The sequence below is a fragment of the Poecilia mexicana genome, unplaced genomic scaffold (assembly GCF_051168715.1).
Source record: "Poecilia mexicana isolate PSO_F unplaced genomic scaffold, ASM5116871v1 scaffold_9, whole genome shotgun sequence".
Lineage (NCBI taxonomy): Eukaryota > Metazoa > Chordata > Actinopteri > Cyprinodontiformes > Poeciliidae > Poecilia > Poecilia mexicana.
This window is the reverse complement of record NW_028263378.1, coordinates 22,565,617-22,586,679: the sequence shown is the minus strand read 5'-3', so window position 1 is coordinate 22,586,679 and position 21,063 is coordinate 22,565,617. Positions and strand designations below refer to the sequence as shown.

Here is a 21,063-nt window from a genome sequence, read left to right as displayed (position 1 = left end):
TTTGATCCACATGTTTCTGTTCCCTAAAGGCTTGTGACAAATTGGTGACAGTAAAGTGAAGAAATGTGAAAAAGACCAAGGAGTATGAATGTTTTTGTAGTGAACTATATGCTTCTGGTTATCTACTCATTACTGCACACAAACTATCTCGTTGTATATTTTTCAGAATGCACCTGAGCAGTTTACATCTGAGGAGTTTCCTGTTCTGGAGTCAAAAGTTAGTATGGATGTTAGTTTTCCCGGAGCGGCGTTTGTGATCGTCTCCTGCAAAGAAAGTCAACTGGGCTGCCGCAAAGAGTGAGCCACATCAAACACACAACAGCAGACACTTACAACTGAGCTTCCTTGGCTTCACTTTTTATGTTTTTGAACTTATTTCTTATCTTGTCAAAACCTTTTAGCTCAAGCTTGTACAAGGCCCCATGGGCTCGAGTCATGGTTTATGGCCTGGGCCACAAAGTGCGAAGAAATGGCCAGCTGAATCTGATGGAGGCAGTGTGTTATCCTCTAGATGCCTCTCCTACCAACACAGGCCTTACGCCCCCTCCCACCACAAACCAGTACCCCTCTGTTATCATTCCCACTGACAAAGTGCACATCAAGCTGGGTGAGTGTTTTCATTACGAGGAAGAAATTCTTAAAGAATAAAAAGAAGCGCTTCTAAGCGAGTTCGACCTTGTTTTGGTTGTAGGAGTGTCACCCCCTCCTGGTGCTGTGCTGGTGCTCCACTCCTTACCACTAGAGTTTCCTCTGGCGATGGCGTTTGCAGAGCAGCTGTTGACGTGGAAGCTGGGGGAGAGCAGTGAGCGATCCGAGGATGAGTTGGACACTGTGCCCTCATCGGTGCTGCTGCAGGTGGTAGAACTGCTCGGTAGGTTTCCCTTTATTTCACCAAAATAAAAGCTACACATTGACCAAGGTAGTACATGCTTTCTTCTGTCATTGGTGACATTATATACTTTATGTGTTTAAAGTATTAATTTGGTAAGTAGCTTTTTTTCCTTTCTTGTTAAAGGGGCACTATTATGTAAACTCTGCTTTTTTGAGATTTACGTTCTAATGTTATTCTCTTATCTAAAACATACCTGGAGTGTTGTTTCGATTCTTTTACGTATGTTTGAGAAATCCTTTAATCTCCCGTGGCAACTATTCAGGGTACCTAAACGCTTGCTCTCACCAAGCTCTGCATTTTCCATGGAGCTTCTCCTTGGATCTGCAGTCTCTAAGCCAAGATTCTGCCTCACAGAGTAGCCCTCTCCTACGCCTACCCCACTCAGCTCCTTCAGACTAGCCAGCAGCAATCAGCAACCACCTGGTGGAACTGCACATCTGCTAAGCTAATCATATGAGCTACTCCTCAGTAGCATTGTCAAAGTTTAATGGAGAAATGTTGTCGTGATGACTTCCTAAAGGTGGAGTGTCGGTAATAGCAGGAGCATCTTAAAGAGACAGAGGCCCAATTTCAAGGCTTGCCAAATCAAATTTCGTTCAAGTCATGTTTGATATAAACAGCATTTCTATAACTACTGAGAGCAACATAGTTAAGTGATTGTGACGTTAAATATCACTGTGTGCCTGGAAATGCATAATACTTCGTCTTTAAACATATGCATTAAAATTTTCCAGATCAAATATTGATTCAAAGTTGCTAGACTTTATAAACTCCTCAAACACAAATGTCCTAAGATCGCAGTTTCTAACATTTCTGTCTTGTTTATAGGCGGATTGCTTTGGACTACTGATCTGGCTCCCTCCATCAAGGAGCTCATCTTTCACCTGTTGGCTGAACTTTTGCGGAAGATCCACCACTTGGAGCAGCGCAAGAGCCCCGCTGGCCTTTCCAGCTCCATTGCTCTGCTGCTGAACCCCTGCCTGGCAGTCCTAATGGCCCTGCAGACAGAGCTCCGAAAACTTTACGACAGGGAAACTCAGGGATGGGCGGCTGGATGCGCCGGAGGAGGATCGTCGTCTGGGGGCATAGCGTTGGCGCTGGGGGCAGAGCAGAGCCGGTTCTCCACCTACTTCCATGCCCTATTGGAAGTGTGTTTGGCTGTGGCGGAGGTGACGCTTCCTCTCAATGTCGGCAGCTCTTCGGTGGGACCCCTCTCCTCCACCAGCGCACCGAACCTCAGCGACTCCTCCTCGTCGTCTTCGTCGTCCCCGGGCCAGACGCCACAAAGCCCCAGTTTGCTTTCGAAGCGTAAGAAGGTGAAGATGAAGCGTGAGAGGGCAGCAGCTGCTGTGGCAGCAGCCGCCTCCGGAAAGAGAACAAGCGGAGGTGCGAGGCTGTCAGAAAGCGACAGCGCCCTCCTTAACATGGCGGGCAGCAAACCCGAGGACATGCTGTGGTTCCACCGCTGCCTCACCCTCCTGATGATTCTGAGACATCTCGCCAATAAGGACCCGCAGGGCTTAGGCGTAACCAGCGACGCCGTGACGGACGCTTGCCAAGCTCTAGTTGGTCCCACGTCTCATAGCCGCCTGCTGGTGCTCTCAGGTATTCCCACACACCTCGAGGAGGCGGTTGTTCGAAACGCCATCCGCAGGGCGTGCAACGCACACGGAGGTCTGTTCAAAGATGAAGTCTTCATTCCCGTGCAGGAAGAGGATCCCAAGAAGAAATCAGGAGCAGGGGTTTCAAGCCCACACGACGGCAAAGCTGCTCCAGAACCTGACCGACCTTTTTCTACCAATGGAGGTCCTGAGAGTCCCGACAGCTCCAGCAGTGTCACTCCAGCTTTAAGTGTGAGCGCTTCGGCTTCCACCAGCCAGACCTCCATTTGCAGCTCCTCTCAGGGGGTCTCTCGCACAGTCAGTGAACTTTCTGTTGATCAGGAGCTTTCAGCTGTACCCCCGCTCACGCCCGCAGCCGCTGCTTCGGCAGTGACATACCCCCAGCAGGCTCCTCAGGACTCTCAGACCGTCTCCAGTCAGGAAAGTCTAGACACGTCACTGTGCAGCACGGGAAGCCTGGGGAGTCTCGGCAGTTTGGGGGAGCCTCTGGACAACACAGAAACACCGTCTGCCTCGGATGGAGCCTCTATGCAGACAGTCACTTCCTTTGAGAGCACAACAGCTACAGCCAGGCCTATCAAGGGCTATGCTGTCATTGAGGTGAGGTGATTCTGTTGCAAAAACATTCACACCATTTGAACCAGTGATCTAAAACTTCATTCCTTGAGGGCCAGAGTCCTGCAACGTTTAGATGTGTTCTTTGTCCTGCACACATGGATGCCTCTGCTATAGAGTACATATATTACACTGTAATATTGGAGCAGGGTGTGCTGAGGAAGTCATCTACAAGTTGGAGTGCACCGGCCCTTTAGGATTGGAGTTTTAGCGTGCTGCCTTAAACGTTTTCAAATTTAGTTTCTAGAAATGAAATAAAACTAAATTTGCGTTTGGTTAAATATAGGTCCGCTCTCGAGCGAAGGTGGAAAAGATCCGTGCCAGTCTGTTCAACAGCGGTGACCTGATTGGTTTGTCCAGCCTGGAAGGTGAAGAGGAGCTGATGGAGTTAACCAACGAGGAGATCCTGACCGTTTCCAGTGTTAACCAAAGCCTGTTTGACACACAGGGAAGCTCTGCTCTAGAAGACTACTTTCTGGATAAGTCGATCAAAGGTTAGTGTTAAACATTAAAGTTTCACCGCTTTTATAGATTAACATTGTTTCTGTCAAATCTAATCTACCTCCCTTTTCCCAGGTGAAAAACTCATACCTGGAGCGAGAGACGTCCTGACCGATATTTTTAAAAGCTGTGTGCACTCCGAGCAAATGTTGAGCCTCACACCGGCCAAGCCCGTTAAGGTGTCTGATATTTTCCTCAGCAAAGAGCAGATTAACTCTCAGACTCCAGGGAACCTGCTGCACACTTTCTTTACCAACGTTCGACCTCCTAAAAAAGTGCTTGAAGACCAACTCACTCAGGTACTCAAGGAGAAACTTTACGGTTCTCTGTCATACCTTCAACCATCCAACTTCGTATTTGGCTGTCATAATACTTCAGATCTTAAAATTGCTTCTTTTCTTCACAAGCAGAGTACTGTAAAAAGTCAAAAATAATATTAGATTTATTTATTTTTTTTATTATTCATTCAGATTTTACGAAAGTATGGAACGCCCAAGCCGAATAAGAACAAGTACAACAAAGCAGGAAAAGAACAACATCAGGGTAAGGTTGTGAGCACCAAGAGACCCATCACAAAGCCTCTCACCAAGGAGAAATCAGTCCTCAACAGTGTTAGGTGAGTCATTTTCTTGCAAAACCTCATATGACACGTGTGTAAAAAAAAAAAAATTGACATCAAACTAAATATTTTTTACTTATTTCCAGAACTGCGCTGAGTGAGAAGAAAACTGTCCTAAAGCCAAAATCTCCTGAGAAATCGAGGCCAGATGAGAAAGACGTAGAAAAATCCCCCTCTAAAAAAACTGAAGGTTGGCAAAAAAAATCACATCTGTTGTGACTACACATAAATACATTCAACACATTAGAAAAATGACTCTTACTTCCATATACATAAAGTTTGAGATTATTATTTTTATTTGAATGATGTAATTCAAATGGTCTAAAAAGCTTTTCAGTAGAAATTAGACTTTCATCTAAATCAATTCTGTTTTCCAAACATTGTTTACAACTTCCAAAACCATTATATCTGACTCAGCTGAATGTTTTTTCTCTTTTCATTAGGTTGTAAAAATGTGGGACGGGGTTAAATTATTTTAAAGTAAAAGTAAGTCTGGTTTGACATAGTAGTTTATGAGCTCTTCTATCGTTTTGTTTAGTGCCAGAGGAAAAGTTCCTGACACTGGAAGGCTTCCATAAATTTACAGTCGATCGGGCAAAGCAAGACATCCGCAGTGTGTGGCGAGCCATTTTGGCTTGTGGTTATGACCTTCATTTTGAAAGGTGAGACTTAAAGAATCATCTCGTCCACTCGAAATGCTGTAATTGCCATCACAGCAGGAAAGATGTTCTTCAAAAAGTAGCTGTCAGTTTTGCCATTTGGTCTTCAACAACATTTTATCTTTGCAAACTAACTTTCCATGGGTTAGAAAAGCATCTTGAATGATCAGAATCTTAAAAAAAAAAAAAAAAAAAAGGTAATACAGCTGTTGCTTGTTTTCAGCTCCACATTTCATCAGATCCCATTATAGCAGTACATCTGTCCCAGTTAGAGATGCACCGACCAGAATAAGAATTAGGAGGTTCACATACTGCTAAAGTTTGTATAACTGTCTTAAAGTCTCGTGTTGTAAAAACATGTGTGTCTGGTTTTTTTTATGTAATGCTAAACCTGACTTTATATTGAAGGTGCACGTGTATAGACACTCGCCACGCCCAGAAGGCCTGTAGAAAGTGGAGCTTGGAAATGGATGTGGCGTTGGTGCAATATATCAACCGGTTGTGTCGTCACCTGGCTATCACTCCAGCCAGACTGCACCCCCACGAGGTCTACCTAGATCCCAGTGATGCTGCAGATCCCCGTGTGGCCTGTTTGCTCAGTAAGTCGCTTACTTGCCTTTTTTTTTTTTTCATTCTAAGCTTCTGCAGACGCTGCAGGTTCTTTGATAGAGTTAGCAGTTTTGAATCCCATGGAAAATAGTTTTAAATTATCTGGCTCCATCCTCTTATTAACTTTTCTGCCTTTTTTAACTTTAACTTTCTTTTATTTAAAAAGGCATGGAAGTTAATGTTTTTGTTTATGTACTTTTAGATTTTAGAAAATTGTTGGAGTTCCTAGTTTTGAAGCGCTTGATGCAAAATTTGCGTCAGTTTTCTCAATTTCTGACTTCTGATCGATGAGCAAGTTCATCTCTAAGAATAATTTCTAAAACATTCCTATCTGCCTCACACTTGTGTTTTATCACTCAGCTTTGTCTTTGTGATTCGGTGTTTACAGATGTGCCTGTGGAGAGCTTGCGCCTGCGCTTTGCTTTGCTGCAGTCCCTCAACAACACCCTGGAGAGTTTCTTTCTGCCACTAGTGGAGCTGAGACAGACGCACACATATCAGAACAGCATTGCGGCGCTGTTGTGTGAAGCAAAAGGTGAGCATCAACTCAGAAACAAATCTAGCAGGAATAAAAGCATTTGCACGAGATGCTGTGGTTGTAATATTTGAAGCTTGCTGAGCAAATAATGACCTACAGGCTTCATGCAAATAAACTGTTTCAAGTTGAGGCTGACTGATGTTAGAAATTATTGCAAGCTGAAACTTTTATTTTAGTGCTTGAAAAATGTAATCTTTGTACCTCCATCTGCTTCTGATAGGCCTAGTCTTCTACGACACCAAGGTCACCGTCATGAACCGAGTATTAAATGCTACAGTACAACGTACAGCTGACCATGCTGCTCCAGAGATTACACTGGACCCTCTAGAGATTGTTGGAGGTAGACTTTCCTCCACTTTTCGTCACAGGACATTGTGTTTTAACCTTCTGGATATTGTAACACTTCTCTCCCCCGCCCCTACAGGTGAAATTAGATCATCAGAAAACACCTACTTCTGCCAGGCAGCACGCCAGCTCTCCTGTGTGCCATCGTCTCAGCTCTGTGTGAAGCTGGCCAGCGGAGGAGACCCAACATACGCCTTCAACATCCGCTTCACTGGAGAGGAAGTTCATGGGACAAGTTAGTGTTTCCCTCATCATGCCCCCTTTTTTTTATTTTTCATGCCCCACTTTACTTTCATCTATTTTATTTATCACTGTTATGTTTTGTTTTTTTAAATACCTAACTGCTATTGTGATGACTGTGTCTATCCAGGCGGCTCCTTCAGGCATTTTCTGTGGCAAGTGTGTAAGGAGTTACAGAGCTCAGCACTTTCCCTGCTGCTTCCCTGTCCCAGTGCTGCAGCCAACCGGAACAAGGTATCATTTCATTTCCACATTACATTCATCTTCCCATCAATGCATTACCGTAGCTCTATTCAGTCAGGATTTACGGTACTTTGTGAATGTTTTTAAACCCCTTTTGACCTGTTACAACCACAATTTGTGTTTTATTGAGACCTTGCACTATAGAGAAATGCAGAGCAGTGTGTGATTGGGAAGAGGAATCAAAATGGGTAAAAGTGTCTTTTTCCAGATGTGGAAAGATGGTAGAGGCAATTTAAAAGAAAGCGCTTTGGAAAGCGGTTCTGTTGACTCATGAGGTCGAGTCTTTTGAGGCCACTTTGTGTCAGTCACATAAATTTCCAATAAAATGGACTGAAATTTGCAGCTGCAACGGGACACAATGTGTGAAAGTTAAAGGGCATGAATACAAGGCACCGCATCTTTTGATCTAGTATCATCATTGTCTCAGTTTTATGTAAAACTTATTGTAAAGAATATCATGAGAATGATGTTGTCATTGTGTAAATATTCCTAATCTTTCTTTGTTTGGCTTTTATCTCCAGGGGAAGTACATCCTGACTCCCTGCCCTATCAGCTATGCAGAAGAGCAGTTGTTGCACTTTTTCGGTCAGCTCCTCGGCATTGCCATCCGTGCAGACGTCCCCCTTCCTTTGGACCTGCTGGGATCGTTTTGGAAAGGCCTCGTTGGCGAGCCTCTCGACCCGGAGCAGGACTTGCAGGAAGCCGATGTGCTCACCTACAACTATGTCAAGAAATTTGCAAATGTGCGGAGCGTTTTCAATCACACCCAATCCAGCCAGAGTTCATGCTTGCGGGGATTTTGATTGCCGTTTTCCTTTTTCTTCCTCTCTTCAGGTGACCGATGAGAGCGAGCTGGAGGCCCTGTGCGCTGAGATCTCCTCGCAGCACCACTCAGGAGAAAGCCCGGAGTCGCCCAGCCGGCCCTGCTGCACTTTTACTTACTTCACGATGACGGGTGAAGAGGTGGAGCTTTGTCAGGGAGGACGCAGCCTCACTGTCAGGTACAGAGCAGCTCCTGGAGGTTCTGCCGTAGCTTAAAGTCACAGCCGCAGCACATTTGAGCGAGTTCTCGTTCTGTTTGCCCCGTTAAGCTGGGAGAACAAGGATGTGTACGCCCGGGCGGTGAGGAGCCTCCGCCTGAGGGAGCTGGAGAATGTGGAGTGTATGACAGCAGTGCGGGCAGGACTGGGATCCATCATTCCTATGCAGCTGCTTACCATGCTCAGCCCTCTGGAGATTGAACTGCGCACATGTGGCTTGCCTTACATTAACCTGGAGTTCCTCAAGGTGGTGCATATATATATATGATAGAAAACACTGATATCTTTTCAACCGTGTGAGCATTTTCCAACTTTACAGTCTATGAAAGCGGTGGTTTAATGATTTCCTTCTATCCTTGCTGTATTGTGTTTCTTAACTTTTACCTTAGTAAATCATCCCATTCTTCTGTTTTGTTTAGGCTCACACCATGTACCAAGTCGGTCTGATGGAGACCGACCAGCACATCGAGTTCTTCTGGACCGCCCTGGAGATGTTCACTCAGGAAGAGCTCTGCAAGTTCATCAAGTTCGCCTGCAACCAGGAGCGCATCCCGTTTACTTGCCCGTGCAAAGATGGCGGGCCCGACACAGCCCATGTTCCCCCGTACCCCATGAAAATCGCCCCTCCTGATGGAGCTGCAGGTAAAGGCCGACATGCTCCCTGCAGGGCCCTGACCGGGCTCAGGCGCTCCTACCCCTGCAGCTCTTGCACTGTATCAGATCTGTTGTCGCAGAAACTGCTGATAATGTTGAGAAAACTGTTCATCTTGTTCACTTCAGACAGACTTTGAACACGGACTTGATTTATATAATGAAGGAACATTGAGTATCTCTTTCTCCTTGTTGGATTTCACTTAAAGGGATTTAGATTCGAGTTTATCAAGTCGTGGTTATGATTCCTGATACATAAGATTGCTTCATCTTTTGAGCTTTTATCACTGTGACAGTTTGATTACGGTGCCCTGCAATAGCATTTATATCCCATGAACTTTTCCACGTCTCTTCACTTTACAACCTTAAACCTTTATGTATTTTATGTGATGCACTCACCAGTTTTGTCTTACCCATATTGTCTTTTAAAAATATCTTTCACCGGACTTTGGGGTCTTTCAAAACGTAAATATCCATCAACTCAGGCAGGCTTCTCTATTCCAAGCACAACGATGCTACTATCGTGTTTAACCACGAGGATTGTGTTCAGGATTCTCTAGTATCCGTTTTCCACCTCGTAGGCTGTGAGTAAAATAAAACCCATATCTCTGTTTCCTCTCCAGGTCAGCCAGACTCGCGCTACATTCGAGTGGAAACGTGCATGTTCATGGTGAAACTGCCACAGTACACTTCTTTGGATGTGATGCTGGAGAAGCTGCGCTACGCCATCCACTACCGCGAAGATCCTCTGAGTGGCTGAGGAGACCCTGAGAAGCCGACATTCCCGAGCAGCAGTACCCAACATCTCACCACCACCTCCTGCCCCTCATGGATCTTTCTCTGAGACCGACCGCAGGCCGACACTCGCTGCTTCGCCATTGAGCAGCGAAGCGAAACGCTTTTTATCTCGAAAGGAAACCGACATATTGTTTTCATCGCCATTTGCCTAAATTCTGCGTTTTGTTTCATTCAGGGAGGATGATTTTAATCGGCAGTGATGGCTACAAATACGTCTGATTTACTTTTTGTTGCACTGAGATTGTGGAGGGCATTGAAGTGAAACAGCTGTGAAAGAGTTTTGTTCTTGTATTCATTTTTTTTTTTTCTTGAGCCAGCTATGTAACTTTAACAAAAATCTATTAGCTACCTTCAGAACAGCACTTTACAGTTGCAAATCCTATAGCTGAGCGTTCAGGAAGTGGTTTCTATGGGAGTCGATGAAGCCCTGAAGGCCACAGTGAAAAGCCTCCACTCACAGCTCAATGCTACCTCCCCTCCGTGGGGGTGACGCTCTGACCCTCGCCTGTCGCTGTAGGAGCCTCTGTTGTGTGACAAGAACCAAAAGGGTTTTCGGTGATATGATTACGATCAATTGGAATCTGCTGACTTGTCACCGCGTCGTCTACTGTAGGAGCAGGTGTGAACAAGTGCTGTACAGGGCTTTACGTAGTTTTACTGCCTGTTTTAACAATACGGCCTGCTAATGGACAAACTCATTTATGCCTATGTATCGGAGAACCTCTAATAAAGAGTCTGAAGAGAGGGTTTTTCAGTCATGTAAAAAGTCATGTTAACCTAGTAGTCATATCCAATCTACACATGTATACTGGAGGGGTTGGCAGTGAGTAATCTTCAGTTTTGCCTTTCATTTATTTATTTTTCATGATTGAGGATGAGAGGTTTCTTTTTATTTCACCCATAACCAAATGTTTTTGCTGTGTTTAATAAAAAAAAGAAAAATTTAATAATCATCTAGTAAAATGTAAATAGACTGAGGTAATGTTTGCTGGCAGTTTTTACTCGCTTCTTCTCTTCACCTTCCGATTTCATTTTGAGTTTTGCACTACTCTTCCGAGAAAGGAATCTGAAAAACGCGACGACGTCCGTCTGGGTTTCCGGTTTGTTATGTTGCTGCTTTTTATGAATTTTGGGAATACCAGTAAATCTTGATCACCTTTGTCTTGTGCTCGGATGGTTTGAATTTCTTCTACACATGGTGAAACGCGTTCTCTTGTGTGAGTGAAATCGCCATTTTGCGTGGAGAAAACCACAGGACTGACTGCTGGTGCAGTGAAACTGCTTTTTTTTTTCTTCTTCTTTTTTGTTTGTTTTTACTTTTGCAGGATTTTGGGTTTTGGTTGGGCTCTTTTAAAGGGTGACGTACCGCTGCTAACAGGGTTGCTCTCTCTCTCCTCTTTCTCTCTGACTTCTCCTCTGGAGGGGTAACAATAGGTTACAAAAAGGACATATCCGTACAAAGAAATGTTTCGATGAAATGTGTGCTGTACATTTACTTGATATTTATTACAATTATTTATGGTTGCATTAACTTAACTTTTACTGTCTTACCTCTGCACATGAGAAACGTAACATATCTAAAATGGATTATACAGATGTAAAGAATCAAATGGCATTTGAGATTTCTGTGTCATAATAAAGAAATGTCTTCATGTACAAACAGTGTTTCTAATGTTTTTGTACGTTTAATCCCAGACAGATGCATATTAGGCAGTGATTGTTAATCACAGGTGACCAATATCGGGGCTAATTTTCTGCCTTTAACTTGTGACCCAATGACACAGTCTGGTTGCATCACAGCAGACTAAACCACACACCTGTCCCAGAGCGGCCAGTGCAGGGCCAGGCTGGATCCGACTGGATCCCCATGCGTCTTGTTTATGTCTTTATCAGCCCAAATGTTCTAGTTTCACCTTTTGTCACGTTACAATCACAAAGTTCAGTGTATTTTATTGGGATTTCATCCGACAGGTCAGCACAAAGTAGAGCATAAATCTGAAGTGAAAGAAAGACCATATGTGAATTTTAACAGTGTTGTGTGTGTGTGTGTGTTTGCATTCAGACCCCCGTGAGCCGATACGCTGCAGAACCACCTTCCACTGCACTCACAGTTGCAACTCTTTTTGACATATGTTTGAACAATTTCTTCTTGCAAAGTAGCTCAAGCTCATTCAGATCCAACCGAAATTATTTCTGAAAATCAATTATCAAGTTTTGCCACAGATATTTAGTTTAGTACAAATGTCTAGACTTTGACTAGGCCATTCCCATATGCTTTGATCCAAACCATCTCGCCATAGTTTTGTGTGTATGTTTAGGTCCATTGTCGCTTGAAGGTTAATGTCTGCCTTAGACACAAGCCTATTGCTGCTTTAAACACATTTTCCTCCAATGCCTCGATTCAGCTTCATTAATTCAACCACCAGTAACTCATATCATCGTATAAAAATGTGAACTGTGATTGAAAATTAATTTCTTTATTGATAAATGTTCACGTATTGAGGTTTGATTTTAATTTTTAAAAATTTCTGGAATACTTCAACAAAAAGTAACCTTATTTTTTTTCATTAAGCAAACGGTTTCGACAAAAAAAAAAGTGTTTTCTGGCTGGAGAAAAGCTGAGCACTTCCTTTTGATTGAAGTAACATCAGTGAGACATATTTTTCTATCAGTTCATTTGAATACTTTTTTCCAGACGGCAGAGTGACTCAAAAACTGCTGCAATCTTCTTCCTGAACGTCCCAGACAACTTTTTCAATCTTTCAGTCGTGTTTACACTCACTTTACAAGACGGAGGCAGTGATGGTGTTCTAATGACTGTGCACCTGATGCGATACCCGTGTGTGTGATTTTTAGCTATTTTAGCTAGTCCAAGTTTAATCCTCACCAAAAAAAAAAAACAATGTTCTATGAAATTGTATTTTCCATTAAATTTTAAGTATTTTCATTAGGATGAAAATACGTTACGTTAATTTATTTATTTAACGTAAATAATTTGAAAATCATTTGAAATTGACACCCATGAATATACTATGTTCGGCAACGAACAGGCCACTAGGGGGAGCTCTATTTTATTTTTGTTTTCAAGGTTTTTTTAATTAATCTGTCAATTGACCAATATTTCCCTGCTATTGTATTGTAAGCTAAATAAATAAATAGGACACACACACTCACACACACATGTCTGTCTGTCTATGTTTCATGTGTACTAGCTGAAGCTTATGGTAAGAGGCAGAAAACTGGGCAGTGTTTCACAAGTCTTTCACATTCAAGAACAAGAGGGCAGAGAAATGATAAGACAAAGAAATATAATTTATTAATGTGAGTACAAATAAACAAGCTGAATAACACAGAGGCATTATTACAAGCAAGGAGACAAAACGTATGCAAACTCAATGTGTCAGTTTTCTTTTATCTTATATCCACTAAAGCTGATGTTTATTTGTTTTTTTTATATTCTCACTATCTCATCTCATTTCAGTGTCAGTGCTCCTGAGAGTTTCAGTCTGGAATGATTCGATCTGTGGGGTACATGAATAACAGCATTTAGGGGCTGAGATTGGTGAAAGGATAGAGGGAGAGAGAGACTGAAACAGAAATGTCAGGAAGACCCAGGGTGGTCAGTGACACTAGATCATGCCGAGCTGCTTCTTCAGCCTCTGGAGCTGCTCCATGCTGATGTTGTTACCGCCGCACACAACCACCACCACTGGGCCCAAGTGCTGTGCCAGCTTGCCCTCGACTTGCAGCCTTTTGATAATGTCACTGTACACAGCTGCCAGAGCGGCACCGCAGGCTGGCTCCACCAAGATCTTTTCATCATCTGCAAAGAGAGGAAAAAATAGACAGATCAGTTTCATGGCTGATTTCTGAAGGTAAAGTCAGTATTTTACATGCACTGTACAAACAGACACTGTCTGACCCTACTAGCTGTATCAAGAATAGCGTAGATTCAGAAGTGTGCATACATTTCCTTAGTATTTGTTGGAATTGCTGCATGACTTGGGTCAGATGTTTTGTAGTCACTGACAATTCGGACGACTCGTTGGTATCCAGGTTTTAACTTCCTCCATGATGTTGATTCAATATTTTATCATATTGTTCTTTCCTGGCTGAGTCATCTGTTTTGGAAAGCACATCAGAACCCCCACCCTAGCAAAGCACTCCCACAACATGATACTCCTGTACTTCATGGTTGGGATGTTGTTCTCAGGCTTGCAAATTTCCCCACATCTATGGGGGAATTTTTCTGCCATAATCCAAGAGCACACGTGTTTGATCTGAGAGCGGGATTTCATGTCTTTTGTTCTCAAAACTTGTAACACTTTTGCTTACATGTTCATTTTGAAAGCAGGACTTCACGTGTTTCTTCTCAAAACTTGTAACGTTTGTACTCAAAAACGTCTCCTCGCTGTCTTTTCTGAGCAGTATAATGAGTGGACAAAAGAAAACCTTAAATGTCTTTGTGTGTGGCGTTTGTGGCGTCAGCTGTATGTTTTCCCATCTTCTGCCCAGATGCAGGTTTCACTCACCCAGAAAGTGTTCAACAGCTCTCACAGCCTCCTGGTCAGAGACCACTTCTGAGAAAACCGTGTGTTCCTTCACTAGTTTCATTGTCTGAGCCGACACCCTCAGCAGGCCCAGTGTGGTTGCAACACTGCGGGCGCCAAAAACATTAAATCAGTTGCGTCAGGAGAAGGAAAAAGGACTGGTGAACCAAGTGCGGTACCTTGTGATGGCAGGTAAAGTGACAAGCTCTCCAGCATTCATTGCTGCATTCAGGCTGTGTGCTCCTACGGTTTCCATGGCTACGATTGGCACGTCAGCCCAGTCGGCGCGGCGAAGTCCTTCCACCACTCCGTTCAGCAGGCCTCCGCCTCCCACCGACAGCACGATGGCTCCAGGCTTCTCCTTCAGATCGTGCTCCAGCTCCTTCACCAAAGACGTGTGTCCTTCCCTTCACAAAGCGAAGCTGCGATTTATACTAATGCGGACAATCTGTGGACAGTGCAGCCGGATTTACGCAGTGCAAATCGCTTATGAACTGCTCTAATGTCAAATAGTGTGCGGTGCTGTTTTCACGTATTTGTGGCTGCGTTTGACACCTATCGACATTCTAACTCCTGTCAACAAGAGGTTAATGTTAACTGTTATGGGGTTCCATTTGTGTCAAAAATAAGTAGAAGTCATATGTGAGATGTCGTTGGTCTATGTCGTTGCTATGTGACTTTGGTTGATGTATATGGACTTAGTGCTTTATGGATATGTCGATGTTGCATGTAGATGTTGCATATGTAGGTGATGCATATGTTAGATACTGCATATGTCTATGTTGCATATGTCTACGTTGCATGTCTGTGTTATATATGTCTATGTTGCATATGTCTACGTTGCATATGTCTGTGTTGCATATGTCTGTGTTGCATATTTCTGTGTTGCATATGTCTGTGTTGCATATGTCTGTGTTGCATATGTCTGTGTTGCATATGTCTGTGTTACATATGTCTGTGTTGCATATGTCTACGCAGAGAAACACAAAGTAAGTCAAAGGGAAATGACAGATGGTCTCAAAATTCTTTAACAGTTCTCTAACAGTTTTGCCCATTCTTTTTTGCAATGCGGCACAGGCTCAATCGGGTTGGATGGAGTTCCTACAGACTAGCGTCTTTCAGATCTTGCTATAAATTCTCATTTGGATTAAGTATGATTCCACCTCCTCCATGCTTCACTGTGAGCATGGTGTGTTCAGGACAACTTGGACATATGAATCACCTTCTTTTTATTTATTTATTTATTTGTGAAAATAAAATTTAAAAAAAAACAATGTCTCTTTTTTCCTTCCACTTCAAATATATGCACTGCTTTGTGCTGGGATCTTGCGTCAAATCCCAATAAATGCATTGCATATTTTAGCTTTAAATACTTTTGCTATGCTCAAAGAGCCTGACTGTGTCTCACCATATGAGCGGGTCGTCAAAGGGAGAGACAAATATCCAGCCTGGGTTGTTTGCCACAAGCTGCTGTCCATAACTAATGCTTTCATTCAGAGCCTGAAAGAGACGAGACACAACTCAGTTAAAATTACAAAAGCCTGTCAGGAAAAAAGAAATCTTTATTAATGTTCATAATTTCAACTTGTTTTATCCCCTGCTTTGGTTAGGTGTAATAATATATCCAGACATGATTTTTGAGCAACACTTTTCATCTTCTTCTGATACAAACTGCTTTCCTAAACACTGTTGTGAACAAAATAAAGTTTCAATCGGAACTACATTAGATTTTTACACACCGCTAAAAAAAAAAAATAATAATCTGATGATATTGACATGATCACAGCTGAGTAAACCAACCTCTCCATGAACGACAACAATTGCCCCCTGGTCCTTCAGCCTCTCCACCGTCTGGTTGGGGGTGATACTTGGAACCACGATGGTCGCAGGAACCCCGAGCCGTCGGGCAGAATAAGCAGCTGCCATACCAGCGTTTCCTCCTGTTGAGACCCGAATCCTCAAATATTTTTTTTGCCTCGTTTCTAGTGCAGATATCTTAGTGCACTTGAAGTAAGACAAAAAAAAACTTCAAGTCCTATTTCTCAGCGAGACGTAGGAGGTTGAATTACGTAAATAATTTCTTCATATTAATAAAAAAATATACTTTTTCCCCTGACAGATTATTTTGCTTAAGACATTTCCCCATGTTACAGGTGAAATAATTTGCCAGTGGAACTAATATTTTCATAAAACAAGCTCTTATTTCTTGTTGAAAAGTTGTTTGTAAGTTAATTTTGTCTTATTTCCAGTGTATTGAGATATTTCCACTAAAAACTAGACCCAAAAATACTTGGTGAGTACTTACCTGAACAGCAGACAAATCTCTCACACCCTCGCTCTGCCCACTAAAAAAAAATAAAAAATCAGTCAGCACAAGTTCACAACAAGTCTGTTTGTGCTGCCTGAACTGGTCCACACTGGTTACCTTTGCACTGGTTTCTTTATATATATATATATATATATATATATATATATATATATATAAACAACAACAGAAAATTACTTACTGTCTTACACAGATGACCGATGCCTCTGATCTTAAAGGAGAATGTAGGTTGGGACGAGTCCAGCTTGAGGTAAACGGAGGTACCAGCCGCCTTAGTGAGAGCAATGCTCTGCCTCACCGGAGTGGTCACGTGAAGAGGCTGCTGGTTCTTCATCTCACTGATTACAGACAGGAAGGGAAATGTTTCATCAGGACAAAGATGTGACTTTGTTTGCTATTTAACCCTTTAACTGGCGGGACCAAAATCACCAAACACGGCTGAAAAGGCATACCCAAATTAAATCAGCTGCTGTTCTTGAACAATTTGGAGTACATGCAAAAGCTTGGTCTCTTTATGAAGAAGACAAGCTAAATTTTCCATTTTTGCAGTCAAAAATACTCTAACTGTAAGTAGTTTGTAGCTATTACGTTTGTAACACAAAGAAAATTGAACAATTTTGCTTCAAAAAAATGTTTCATTTTTATTTCTTGTAAATACACATTGAGTGTTGAATACACGGACTGGAAAATACAATAAATCTGTTGAATAAAGTATTCTGCTCGTGGATTTCAAGAATGATCAAAATAGCACAAAAAATGTAATTTTGGACATACTTATTTTTGAGGATGTACAGGTGTTGTCCAAGTGTGCCATTCGGAGTCTCCATCTGGCATCTCCAAACACACAGTTGGACAATCACTGTCACCCCTCAGTGCTTCAACACTGGGGAGTCACAGTCCTCAGTGTGGACTGAGTACTCATTGATGAGCCATTATCGACCCCCCCCCCCCCCATTCTCGCTCTTCGATATGCTAACAACCTCATCAGCCCCCCCCCCCCCCACTTCCTCCTCCCATTCTCGCTCTTCGGTACGCTAACAACCTCATCACCCCCCCCCCACTTCCTCCCCCCATTCTCGCTCTTCGGTACGCTAACAACCTCATCACCCCCCCCCACTTCCTCCCCCCATTCTCGCTCTTCGGTACGCTAACAACCTCATCACCCCCCCCCCCCACTTCCTCCCCCCATTCTCGCTCTTCGGTACGCTAACAACCTCATCACCCCCCCCCACTTCCTCCCCCCATTCTCGCTCTTCGGTACGCTAACAACCTCATCACCCCCCCCCCCACTTCCTCCCCCCATTCTCGCTCTTCGGTACGCTAACAACCTCATCACCCCCCCCCACTTCCTCCCCCCATTCTCGCTCTTCGGTATGCTAACAACCTCCTCCCCCCATTCTCGCTCTTCGGTACGCTAACAACCTCATCACCCCCCCCCCCCCCACTTCCTCCCCCCATTCTCGCTCTTCGGTATGCTAACAACCTCATCACCCTCCCACTTCCTCCCCCCATTCTCGCTCTTCGGTATGCTAACAACCTCCTCCCCCTATTCTCGTTCGCTCTTCGATACGCTAACAACCTCATCACCCTCCCACTTCCTCCCCCCATTCTCGCTCTTCGATACGCTAACAACCGCACCCCCCCCCCACTTCCTCCCCCCATTCTCGCTCTTCGGTATGCTAACAACTTCCTACCCAACGATCCTCCCCCCATTCTCGCTCTTCGGTATGCTAACAACTTCCTACCCAACGTTCCTCCCCCCATTCTCGCTCTTCGGTATGCTCAACCCACCTGCTCCAAGTACACCTCGCTGCAGTAAACAGAAAGGGGCGGGGACGGACAACTGTCAGTCTCATACCTTATTTGGAAATGGGACCATTGCAATCCGGAAGTGAAGGGGGCGCTATTTCCTATACTTCCGTTTTTATTTTCTTTTGAAATCTGTGATATATTTTCACCTTTAGGAAGGAGTTTCACTCTCAGAATGTATTTGAACTTCTCTCTTTTATTTACTTCACGGCAGCTCACAGTTTTTAGCAACTTCTGTAGCTTTCGGTTTACTTCTAAATCTGCTCCTCAGTCGCATCTTTTCGGGCTTGCTACTGCCTCTAGTGGCGTGGGGGAGGTAACACAACTAATATAGTTGCATTACTAAATCAGAATACCACAAAGTCTTTATTACTTATTATTAATTCTGGCATTACTGGAACAGTAAAAGATAAATTATCTTATAAAACAACATATGTTTTTCATTTTCCTAAGGATGTAGAGCTAATTAAATGACAAACAATACTTTTATACATTATAAATAATATCTATATATCTCCATCAATTATAGAAGAAACAAAAGACATAAGGAGACATGAAAGACAACATGATCAACTATAATAAAAATACCATTCACAATGTATACGTAAGAAATTTAATTGAGCAAAAGTCAATAACAAACAAATGAATTAAATACAGCAGAATAACAACTGAGGTTGTTACAAACAGGGTTGTTAAACAGGTAGCAAAAATTCACATTTTTGTTTTTACAGTGCCATGTATATTATTGAGAGACTTTTTGTTGGTAGAGTCTTATTTATAAGAAAAAATAAGATGAAACTATTTAATCAATCAACGAGAAAATTTTCCTTCAACTCTAAAACGATAAATCATATTCAACTCCTCATCGGAGTGAGTTGTGAACTTCACAACTCACTCCCATGAGTTGTGAAGTTCTGCTGAAGAAATACATCCAGTTTTCACACGTTCTAACAACGTGTCGGCTTTCCTGTAAACAATAGTGATGAGTCACAGTCCTCATTGTGGACTGAGTGCTCATTGATGGGCCATTAGCGCCTCATTGATGACTCATTAGCGCCCCTCCCCCTTCTAACAACGTGTCTCTCCATGGCTCTTATTTGAGCCACGGAGAGACTTTTTCTGTCCTGTCTTTACTGGACAGAAAAAGTCCTGTAAACACAGTTACGCATAAGGACGCATGATGGCGCACAGAGCCTGACTTTGACGCAGCACAGGCGCACACATTGCGCATGGTTGCAGCTGGTGGATTCATGTAAAAAAAAAAAAAAAAAAAAAAAAGCCTCATATCCTTATGACAGGACAGATGTTGGCTACACATCGGTGGCTTTAGATTTAGTTTCGGATTTGACCAGTCAGAAATATTCCAGAAAGAATACAGGCATATCAAAATGAGCTCAAGTTGCTTTCTGGATATTATTGGCTCGGAAAAAGCCATTTCATAACCTTATTGCTCCCATCCACCCAAACCACCCTCGTGTCAGTCACTAGGGGGTGCTCTAGGCTAACATATAAAAGCGTCATAAGGGACACCAGCAGAGTTTAAAGAGGAGAAAAAGGCAAGAGAATTCAGACACACTAGATTTGTTCCACAGGTGGAACAAACCCAGTTAAGGGGTTAAGTCCACATGGAAACTTGGATCTTTTGATCCCCCCCACCCCTCCTCATTGCTCTCTGCTTTGAGAGTGCTTCAACTTACCTGAGCAGGACAGGGAATCAAGCAGGGGTTTGGATGTGATTTATCCTCAAAGCTCTTATATCTGGGCTTTGTGTATGTAAAATCAATATATACCTGCTTTAAGAGTGGGCTTACCAAAGGGGACACACCTCCATCCAATCATCTGAAGGCATTCTGAGAAGCGGACCCCTCCCCAGTCACTGCCAGGATGGGATGGGGTGAAGATCAACGAGTTTTCACCCAATGCGTTTTATCCCAGTCTTTTGAGCTGACAAAACCTGCCAATATCAGATGTATTCATTTAGACTTTCAAGCAATTTATTTTGTCCTAGCTTTGTTCACCACCCAAAAGGGGCCAAATGAAAGGACTCCTGCAGCCGGATCTTATTTAAAAAACGCTTTAACTCTTGCGTGAATCAGCATAATCATCATTTCCCCCACCTTTGAAGGGAACAACATGACAGTTTTACGGTTAAGCATTTGCATGTTGTCCCCCCTCTAAAGGAATTGTGCTCACAGCTGGCACTGCCAAAAGAGGCGAGACAATTTTAGCAGCTGCCAAAAGCAGCTTTCTGGGCCGGTCCTGGGTTGAGTGGACGGTTCAAACCTGAATGAGCCGGAGTTTCGGCTGATGAGCCGGACACAGGGCTGTAAAATCTGTCTACTTGGCGGGCTGAAAATATCTGTCCAAGCTGAAAGCAAATTTGTTTTAAACATGATGCAAGCAGTGTTGAGATTTACTCAGCTTTTCAGGGTTTTTTTTTTTTTTTTTTTTGTTGACATGGACTTGCAGTTGCCTTTTATCTGCCAAGGCCGGTTTATTTATCTTAAAGTGGAAAAAAAATATTCTATTTGAACTCTTGTATGTGTTACATAATGAAAAACCTGATTAACGTATGCTATTATTATTTACTTGACCTAATTCAACACATGTATCACTCTGTGTGAAAGAAAGCAACATTATTCTCTAAGCTAGAAACAAATCTAAGGCTTGAAAAAAGTAATTATTCTGGATTCTCTTTCTAAACCTTTTCTTGAAAGAATTGAGAAACCTGGTTCAGTCAAACACATTAAAGAGAAAAAGTGGATTGAGGTCTCAGAACCTGTCTTATCTATTGATCATCAATCAAGAATTCCTCTGATCAAAACTATGCTGCTTATTCAATTCTCTTATTCTTCCTTAAGGTGTGATTTTAACTAAGTTTAAGACATATAGCCTGAAAATTCTCCATTAGAATTTGTGAAATGTTTTCAGTTAATATGTGTATTTATGCATTTTCCTATTTTTAAATCAACAGCTACCATGACTGTCAGTCACCAGGTCGGAGGC

At 42.9% G+C, this 21,063-nt stretch overlaps 2 protein-coding genes across 3 annotated transcripts in view; one reads left to right on the top strand and one right to left on the bottom strand.

The window, feature by feature from the left end:
• The window catches only part of hectd4 (HECT domain containing E3 ubiquitin protein ligase 4), a 38,931-nt gene extending 27,899 nt beyond the window's left edge, over positions 1–11,032 (top strand). For both annotated transcript variants that reach the window (XM_014992774.2, XM_014992771.2), the window contains exons 58-76: positions 167–297; positions 402–607; positions 692–871; positions 1,721–3,114; positions 3,416–3,623; positions 3,706–3,929; positions 4,101–4,246; positions 4,336–4,439; positions 4,788–4,911; positions 5,317–5,507; positions 5,906–6,052; positions 6,276–6,395; positions 6,480–6,635; positions 6,771–6,874; positions 7,405–7,626; positions 7,718–7,884; positions 7,975–8,170; positions 8,343–8,565; positions 9,198–11,032. In XM_014992774.2, the coding sequence (XP_014848260.2) occupies positions 167–297; positions 402–607; positions 692–871; positions 1,721–3,114; positions 3,416–3,623; positions 3,706–3,929; positions 4,101–4,246; positions 4,336–4,439; positions 4,788–4,911; positions 5,317–5,507; positions 5,906–6,052; positions 6,276–6,395; positions 6,480–6,635; positions 6,771–6,874; positions 7,405–7,626; positions 7,718–7,884; positions 7,975–8,170; positions 8,343–8,565; positions 9,198–9,334 (4,380 nt within the window). In that variant the 3' untranslated portion in view covers positions 9,335–11,032. The remainder of the gene's footprint in view (positions 1–166; positions 298–401; positions 608–691; positions 872–1,720; positions 3,115–3,415; positions 3,624–3,705; positions 3,930–4,100; positions 4,247–4,335; positions 4,440–4,787; positions 4,912–5,316; positions 5,508–5,905; positions 6,053–6,275; positions 6,396–6,479; positions 6,636–6,770; positions 6,875–7,404; positions 7,627–7,717; positions 7,885–7,974; positions 8,171–8,342; positions 8,566–9,197) is intronic.
• A 1,634-nt stretch (positions 11,033–12,666) lies between these two features.
• Positions 12,667–16,607, bottom strand: LOC106921227 (L-serine dehydratase/L-threonine deaminase). The gene is made up of 7 exons (XM_088008501.1): positions 16,430–16,607; positions 16,228–16,267; positions 15,723–15,862; positions 15,331–15,422; positions 14,102–14,329; positions 13,905–14,029; positions 12,667–13,195 (listed from the first exon to the last, which is right to left on the bottom strand). Exons 1-7 carry the CDS (start codon positions 16,580–16,582, stop codon positions 13,002–13,004), a joined length of 972 nt encoding a protein of 323 aa, XP_087864627.1. The 5' UTR covers positions 16,583–16,607; the 3' UTR covers positions 12,667–13,001.
• Between the last annotated feature and the right edge of the window lie 4,456 nt (positions 16,608–21,063).